We start from the raw sequence: 9565 nt of genomic DNA, 5'->3' as shown, positions 1-9565 counted from the left end.
GAGGATGAACCAGGATTGTACAAAACACCCCACAGGAACTTTCCAAAGCATTGGTATGAGGCATCCACATTTCTTTGTCCAGCTGCAAGTGCAACACCCAGTGCTGCAGAGAGGGGTCCAAGTCCTTCTCCCCTCCTGGGTTAAGCCCAGGCAGCCATGGCACCAGTGTGGTTAATGCCCAGCTTCCACATCTGAGACAGAGCCCTAGGCTCTACCTTAATCTATAATAAGGAAAGGAATAAGCACTTCCAGCATGTAATACATTAGATCAGTTTTCAACATCTAATTTAGGATTAAATTAATTATACCCTGGAAAAGCTTATTTCTCTCTAAGGGATTCTGGACAGTGAGCTCAGGCAGCGATATCCTTATCCACTGATGAATCCTGCACCTTGTGATAGACTACACTTCTCTCTCCGGCAAACCCACTGCACCCATTCTTCTATTTCATTAATTCACCTAATTCTCTTTTCCATCACAGCTTATTCTAAACCCCGAATACACAAGGCAGCATCAAGAACTCTACAGCTGCCTAGATCTCCTATTCATCTTTTTCTTTTAGAAATCAGTTTGGTTTTGTCACACACAGTCTCATCTACCATTTCAAAAGCTTATTCAGGTCTTGCTAAGCCATACAGTCTCATAAGCTAGGTGTCAGACAAATTATGTCTGTTCTCCCAAAGAGTGCAGGTGGGGAAAAGCACCTCCCAGTTCACATGTGCATGTTTTATTTCCATCATTCCACACACCTAACTTCATGAAAACTAAGCATGTGTCCACAATCGCAACAAACACCTCACTTCTCACTCACCGTCGTCTCCAGCTGGATACAAGCAGAAGTCAGCGTGATGTGTCAGTTCTCTTACTCCCATTTCCCGATCTCCCCAGTGTAAACTTCGTGGCTGGTCAGTGTTTTTTCCCATCTCAGAAATCCCTGCCCTTTGCTAGGCTAGGCCTGCAGCCCTCCTCCACACAAGCTTCTCCCCTTTTAGTAGGGGAAAATTCCAGGTGATTTCTCCATCTCATATCAAAGTTGAGACCTCCTGAACGCTACTGTCCTCAAGAATTCCCTTCTTGATGACTTCAGAAACTAGTTCCCTTAGTATTTTACAGTAATTCTCTCCTTAGCCTTTCTGCAGCAAAAGAAAACAATTTTCCTACCACTGTCAGCAGGAGAGTTTCTGTTTTGTTGGATTTGTTTGTTTTTACACACATAGTTTTTTGACTGTTTACTAAAAGCAAGAGCAGAAACTACATTTGCCCTTATTACCACAAAGACTAGATGGGTGGATAAACCAGAGCATGGTTTGGATGAGAATGTTATAATGGGTTTGATAACTGGGTTTCTCTCTCAAATATCATACTGCATCTTTCACACTGGAAGACAGTTTATGAAATGAAATCCAAGCTTATACTGTTATTTCATAAAGCTGATACTTGGGGATTCAATTAAGATCTCAACACACAGACAGCACCAACACTGAACTCTTCCCTTTCAGCCTCAACTCCAGCTCATACTGCATCCTACAGAGCATTTCCTATCCTAAGGGAGAAGCACTCCGTGCTGCCATGTTGCTCATACTCCACAGCAGGGGAAAGGCCTGGAAGGCACACGTGTGCTTTGGAAACTAAGGTTTCCCCATACACACCTTTCCGTTCCTAGTTGAGGTCCAGTGCTTAGTTAAGGTCAGACTTCAAAGTCCAAACCACAGTAGTTGCTGGAGTGCTGATGATGCCTTAAGACTTCAGCACTGGAAATTATCAGATTCCAATTTGTTTATGTAGGACAGGCTATCAGGAATACTGAACACATTTATTCACCATTGCATTCCTTCTTACAAATACATACCACTACTAGGTAGAAATGTAGCACCTGTTTCTAAAACAGTGGTATTACCACTACTTTACCTTTGCTTCTGGACTCCTCAGGAGACTACTGAGGTACATGTTCAGGCACGGGAAGTCCCCATTTCCTCACCTCTTTCTGTTCCCTGATTGAAAGGAGGGGAAGTTCCTTCTTTTTTATTTTTTTTCTGTTTGTTTGTTTGTTTTGTTTTACTCTGGGGCAAGAATAGCTGGTTAAGGGCTGAAGGAGCTTCGAGTCAAACAACTCCCCTGAAAGAGCAGATTGCTACTTTACAATACTGGTACCATATTCTCTACCAGCAGGAAAATTACAAGGATGCTTTCCAGTAAGGAAGCACCCTCAGCTTTCAAAAATGCTGTCTGTTCTTCCAAAACCCCAAGCCCTTCTCCCTCCCCACTCCCTTACTTTACAATATAGAAAGGCATGACTAATTCCTGCCCTCCTCATGCTGCAGCACTGGAAACCACCACAGTATTCTTCTGTATTAGTGCTGCTGTAGAGAACTTCTTGTCACCCGTCCTGCACTAACACCCAGAGCACTGCTGGTACCTGCCTGTCAACTGTAACAAGGCAAAGACAGAGCAGTTTTCCCCAAACTGCCCTATAAAGTCTTGTCTGGGCTTCTGCATTTAGTGCTTAGTAGCACCAAGCATGTGAAGAGACAAAACAACCTTCCTGAAAATCTCAAGGCACAAGTTTTCCTGCCCTTTTGAGCAGCTTCAATAGCAACATCAACGCACTGCTAAGCTTTGAGGGCAAGGGTTGCCTTTTTCTATATATTTTAAACACATTTCTTTCATTGTTGGACAAAGATGAAAATCCTGTCAACTTGCACAGCCAAGTGTTCTTTGCAGGCAGCAGAGGAAGCAGTTTATTCTTCAGGTCCTCCTTATATTAGGGATGACACTGTCAACTACACTCCACCCCTATCCTATGAGCAAGGCTCCCGCTCTGCACCCCTTCAAAACCAGCCATCACTCCAGTCCCACTGCTTCCCAAATGTGAGAACAGCTGCCTGGAAGGTGGTCAGGGAAAGGAATGTGCCACACCACCAGGAAAGGAGGAGGAGCAGCCGTCTCTCCGGGGCCACTGGTGGGAATGACAACAGGCAGCTCCAGCCGGCAGCAGTGTACTAAAGGCTGCTGGAGCTTCCCAAAAGCCCAGGACTCCGATCCCTGACTCCAGGGAACCTGCACTCCAATGACACCTCCGCACAGACGACGCAACACAGGAAGGGGCAAGCCCCAGTTGCATCTCCTGACCAAAATCTGAAAGGTAAGGGGGGTCAATTACACATCAGAACCACACTTTACGTCAATAACATTTTACTACACATTTTATTACATCAATGGCTTGAAAAATTTTTATTTGATGTCAGCAAACATTGGAAATCATAGAAAAATGAATTATGTAGAATTTCACAAAGGAATTTACCCCACTATAATTCCTCATACAGTAAAATAATCCAAAACCAAATGTTACTTTTCAGTGGCTAAGCAATTTTATAATGCTATGAACATTCATCACAGTAAGTGTGCTGAATAATAGAAAACAGGCAAAAAAGACATTTAAAATATTACTTACAACAGCATTATTACAACATACTTTCTTTAAAATCCCAACGAGTATTTCATCACTTCAAAAGCTATACAGCATTTCCATTATATTTGCAAACTTAACCTTATACATCTTTTAAAATCTTGAAAAAACTTCTTTTAAGCAATCTATAAGCAGTTAACAAAATTGATAAAATCTACATAATGGAATACTATACACTCCAGTATAAATCTTATTTTAGGAGAATATGAATGTAAACACTCATTATTATACAACATGCATAGACTATACTGACCTTCCATCTTCTGAACTGTAACTTTCACTGCAATTGTGCTTTACTATCAACAGGAAAAGCTGCATTAATCCAGGGAGTGGCAGAAAGTATTTGCTTTAGGGGCATTGCACAAGATCACTAGATTTTTACTTGCTGAAGACAAGCTGGAGCTAATAAAATCATTTTTCTCTTTTTTTTTTTTTTTTTCTCCAGAGAGTAAGTATCAGGCCACTCATCGTTGAATGGGCTGTGCACAACTTTATACCAATTGGAAAAACACGCATTATCAAAAGAAATCTCCTATGGTATTTTTGCATTTCATTGACTTGGAGATTTTTTTTTTTTTTTTTTTTTTTCCACAAATCCAGTGATCGAGTTAGTGTAATGCACTGTTTGGCTCATATTTGGTGTGCAAGAATACCAACAGCATATTAGCGATTTCAGAGAATAAAAACTGAAATTTAAAGTGACAATGAGCATATTTTAATACATAATGTTTCTGATGTATTTGTACAGGAAAGAAAAATGTTTGTCAGGACATTGCTTTAAGAGAGTAAGAGTTTCACTCTTACTTTTAACTATTAAAAAAGTGTTCTAGTGGATATTCATGGGGTCTTCCTGGTTGCAAACTTGTAAAAATATATTAAGAAACCATTATCCCCATTGGTATTAAATATTTCGAGACACAACCATTGTGGTTGCATTACCAGTTATGGCTACTATGGTCTTAAGCATCTGATTGTACAATGTTAAGCACAACTGAGGCGTGTTTTTTTTTCCCTTGGTTATAAGATTATATTACAAAAATTGATCACTGTTTCAAACCAGTTAAACATGAATATTCAAGTAACAAGGTTGTTTTAATGGATAAGTGAAAAAAAGAAGTTACCTAGCACTTTACACAACTACATAAAAATTAAATAGAACAAATGAAATTTGTTTATGCATATGCAATACACTTTTATATCTTTAAGATTTCTAAAACTAAAACTTAAACTATCATTTTCTTTAACGATACCATATTTTGCACAATAACTTATACTTAGGAGAAATAATTTCCCGTTTTCCACAAAATATATATAATTATGACATTCACATTGATAGTTTAAGAAACAAAATTTAAGTGAATATTCTATCTTATGCAGTTATCTTTGTGGACCCTTCTAGTCAGAATGCAACCAGTTGATGTTTCTAATGCTTGACCCATTTAAAAAAAGAAAAACAGGGTCTTCACCTAAACAAGATCAAACCATTTCAAAAGCTAAAATGATTTTATCGCATTTAAAAATATAGTTCAAGAGAACATAAAAAACTAAACGTTTAAAATACAGTGCTATTATATTGCATGTATCAACTACAATAAGATAGCAGTCAACTGAAAAGTAATTAAACAACTTTTTTCTTCCTAATAGCACGAATTATACATGTTTCCCCCTACCCCTTGGGGATGAAGCCAAAACACAACTTTTCTGATCATAAGATGGACAGATTTGAGGGCAAGAACCGATGGAAAGTCCTCACAGGTAACTAACTCTCCAGAAGAAGCCTCTCCTGACGAGCCCCCCCAGCTGGGATGCAGGTTCCCACAGCATTCCCACACTGGTGAGGACCTGTCTCCATGCATTGGTACCAGCAGGAGGTTTAATACTTGAGTGTTTCTAATGAGCAGCATTGCTTTACACAACTGTCAACTGGATTCACAGTGCTATTTGCCCGGTCTTTAATCCTAATTCACACACTGGCTGACTACTACCATCCTTTCCCACAGGAGACTCCCAACTCCAACTGGCACAGGTCTGAAGGAACATCTGAGCCATGATCAGAGCTGCCAGTTCACAGCAACAGCTGTAGAGACACAAACATCAATACAAAGGATAGGGAACAGCTCCCTTCCATCCTCCCATCACCTTGTAGGATCTCTCTGGAGCTACTAGAATGGAACTGCTCAGAAACAGCTGCCAAGTTTCTGAAACAGGCCCTTTTTGGGCTCCAGCTTGCCCTAGGAAATCCCTACCTGCTCTGTGCCTGCGTGTCGTTGCTCAGTTTCTGGTGTTGAATCACTCTCCTCACACGAGGCCCAAGGGGAAGGGCTTTCCTTGGGCTGTGTCCACACTGCAGGAGGTGCACAGAGCTGGCTCTATTACCCAGCTGGCGTCATCCTGCCTCGCTCAGGTACAGAGGGCAGAGCCACTTACAGCACACAACATGGCACAGCCCAGCAGCTACATCAGCACCAAGGACGGGGCTCAACTATGAGCTGCAGCACCTCAGCTGCAGGCCAGGCCACCGACTAGCTCCTTTCAGGTTGTGTTAAGAAAGGCCGGTGCTGTGCCCATCACTGTGTGCCATCTTGGCTTAAACCCTCTGCAGAGGAAGAGGGGCAAAGAAGGTCCTTTTTTCCACCTGCAAAGACACCTGGTGGTTTCTTTCAACATCATTAAATTAACCATTTTTAAATGCTTCGTGACTAGTGTTATTTTGCAGCTTTCCACTGGACAAGAAGTAATAATGCTGCTTTTCTAGCTTCTCTGAACACTGTCTGCTCGGCAGTCAGCAACTACCTTGTTCAAGGTGCAAAGTCCTCACACAGGACTTCCAAGAACAGCTCCAGTTCAAGCCAGGTAGATAGGCCACAGCACAGGTCATCCGAGCAGAGGGCTGGGATTTGAAAGCTGCATGCACCAAGTATTTGGAAAAGCACCTCTTAGATTTTAAATTGCATATTTTGGTTCAGAACATGAAAGCGATGTGTGCTTCAGAAGGGTTAAAATGGCCAATGAAAATTAACCTGGTTCTTCTCCATTAAACTTCCAAGTGACCAAAAACTCCTGAAGGTTGAATTTTGTGCTCCAACCCTCGTCCAGACTTCCAGTGGGAGAAGCAGTTTGATGTCTTTGGCAAACAGCGCTCTGAAGAGAAATGAGACACTGGGACAGAAAGTGACCTATGGTAGCCAAATGTAAAAAGGCACATATTCCCCAAAGGAGAGGCACCAGAGAAAGTTTGTTTTGACTTAATCCCGCAGAGGATCAGGAAAAAGAAAGTTGTGTAGCACTCATTTAACAAGTTACAATGCAAATGCTGAATGCCAGGGGTTAAATAGCGTATCAAACAGTTTCAGGTTACGTATTCCCTTTTGCACTAAATAAAAGCCATTAAAATATACAGGAATAAAATGCTCAATTAGGGAGCTTTCTATGAAGCAAGAACACACAAATACAGTGGAAGGAATTGCACAAACCAGAAGTGTAATGAGTTACATCTACAACCTTGGACTGACCAAACCTTAGAAATCACTTTTCCTATCACTCTGCATTATTCAAGATTGCTTGTTAACATGTCCTGTCATGGCAGAACAAACCTGACACTGCTGGCATGTGCACAGGCCTCTCCTTTATAGAAAGCTCACTAATAATAGTGTCATCGTAAGAATACACAGGAAGCGGAGACCACAAGGCCATGCAGCAATACATACTTATACCCTATGGACCAAGTATTATAAGAACTCCTAATGTGTAGAGTTACTGTGGGGCTGCTAAGGAGCTCCTTGTTTTGCAGGTTGGTCAAAAATTTATAGACAGGTGTGACTGGTTCTAGAAGTCCCCATGCTTAAGCATGATGCTGATGAAATGGAGAGCTGAGCTACCTGGGTGCTTTTGAAAGAAAGTGGAGGCAGTATGGAGGAATGAGGGGAGATTAAGGCAGATGTAGCACAGGACTGGAAGCGTTTGCCTTTTTTTTTTTTTTTTGGTAATAGCTGCTTGTCCACAGATATGATGCAGATGGCTGTCTGAGGTTTGCTAATACCTGATATCCTGGATAACACAGTAGTCAACACAAATTGTTCTAGGCTACAGCACCTTCTCACGAAGCAGATGCATATCTGACATCAAGAACAGAAGTAGCCTGGAGGGAAGGGGGGGAGAAAAAGGAGATGTTTAGTTTAAAATGAATACACACAGGCTTTCTTGCATCTCCAAACTTCACCCCAGATCCATGGTACTAAAAGCAACTAAACAGACAACCCTGGCACACAGGAAGAATCACAGCAGCTTTCCATGTTTTGAGGCACACTGGGATTTGTTGTTGGGAATGTAAACATACAGAAATTAAGACAAGAGTTGAGGCTGCTTTATAATCAGCAGTCTTACCTCCCTCCTTCAAAAACCGGGGAACTGTGGCCACTTGCTGTGGAAAAGCCCACAGCCCTCAGAGGGCTGATGAAGCTTTCACTAGGCTGGTGGCCAGACACCCAAGGCATGCCAGGGGAGAAAGCACCCGAGGGACTTCAGTGTTAGGCCAGCAAAGCCTTCTCCTGGCTGCTGCAGAGACCCCTGACTTGACCAGACACCACCCATGTAAGTGCCCTCAGGAGCAGGAATCAGCCACACAGTACTGTGCAGCTCAGGAAACCCGCTCCTAGCCCACAGATCACTTATAGGATAATCCCAATGACATGTCACTTTGCCCCCAGAACTGTGGGGCACTCAGCACAGTGCTTACATTACCTCTGAAGGCAGGAGCACCACATTTACAGTCAGCCTGAGAGGCAAGGTTTGATGTGCTCAGAGAGCATGGTGGCCACTGGATACCCACTGTGGGACAGCTTTGTGTCCCTTCCATATGTGTTTTTATAAAGAACTGCAGGCTTAGTAGTTAAAATCTCCTCCATGCTGCCTGCCATGACATACCAGTTCTCCTACTGTCCACAACAGGCCTCGTCAAGACCCAGAAGCCCCACAGGGCTAGGCATATACAGTCTGTCACAGCTGGCAGCTCACTGCCACCCTGCCTGGCTCCTGTCTATCACCCTGCTGCAGGCAGGCTCTGCCCTCATCCCCACAGTATTGCAGGGCACTGACCCACCTGACTCTCATAACAGCTGCCCTTTTTCCAGGCTTTGCAACCATTTCCACCAGATTGTTGTTTTGGTCCAGTTCCCACCACTCAGCACTTGTTCTGCTCCAGAATGGGCACTTTCCATCACTAGTTTCAGGGATCACAACTGCTGCTCTAGCAGTAATTTTACCAGACCTTTCTGTCATGCCTCCTCTCTCCCTGTTCCTCCTCTGCTAACTTGTTTGGGATCCTCATTGCTCCACTACCCACACTTGGCCACATCAGCCCACTCCAGTTCCTGCTGCAGCCATTTTTTCCTATGTCAGGCAAGATTTCACTGTTTTGACCTCAACTTTCAGGAACAAGGGTGTATTTGAAGCTAGGGAGAATCTCAGAGGGCTCAGACAAGAAAAGCTCTGCATTGCCAACAGATACAGCTCTATTGGTCACAGAAAAATGCAGTGACATGAGCCACCTATCTTTCAAATTGGTGGCTACATACTAGTACCATTGCTTCTTTGCTCTAAATCTCAGTTCTGGAAGAATGGAACAATTTCACTCACATCCTCCTGAGAAGGCAAATTTTCTGAGTTTGGTTTTATTTATCTGTCATACCTTTGGATCTAGTTCCCAAACATAAGCATCTTTGAATTACATGTTATTAGGATTTGTGAAGCAGTGGAGTTCTGTTTCTGGAATGTCTGAAAGACAAGGTATGGGTAACCCAACCTTAATCAGATCAACAAAGATATATAGTACACTGAGAAGTCTTTAGTCCAAAATTTGCCCTATGCTGCTGTGCTTGCATTTAGAAGACACAGCACCAAGCTGTCTTACAAATTAGGCCAAAGTCCTTGACATTTTTAACATGCAAACCTCTACTGGGGTTTTCCTTTGCAAGACTGTGTTAATACTACATTTTTGTAACTCACTTTCATATTTAAACATTCTGCAGTCCCTTAGTTAACTTTAAACATACATGGCCTCTGGAGAATGTTAACTCCATGAAGCTCCATCATGGAGAGACT

General features: G+C 42.5%; 1 protein-coding gene across 1 annotated transcript in view; it reads right to left on the bottom strand.

The window, feature by feature from the left end:
• Nucleotides 1-4439: 4439 nt before the first annotated feature.
• The window catches only part of LOC114062321 (REST corepressor 1), a 41333-nt gene continuing 36207 nt past the window's right edge, over nucleotides 4440-9565 (bottom strand). The window contains exon 10 of the mRNA XM_027893610.1: nucleotides 4440-7604. Coding sequence (XP_027749411.1) covers nucleotides 7563-7604 — 42 coding nt within the window. The 3' untranslated portion in view covers nucleotides 4440-7562. The remainder of the gene's footprint in view (nucleotides 7605-9565) is intronic.

This window comes from Empidonax traillii, unplaced genomic scaffold, assembly GCF_003031625.1.
Source record: "Empidonax traillii isolate 1590-97213 ecotype Southwest subspecies unplaced genomic scaffold, ASM303162v1 scaffold398:size1781980, whole genome shotgun sequence".
In the NCBI taxonomy this organism is placed as follows: Eukaryota; Metazoa; Chordata; class Aves; order Passeriformes; family Tyrannidae; genus Empidonax; species Empidonax traillii.
This window is presented reverse-complemented; position numbering and strand designations above follow the sequence as displayed.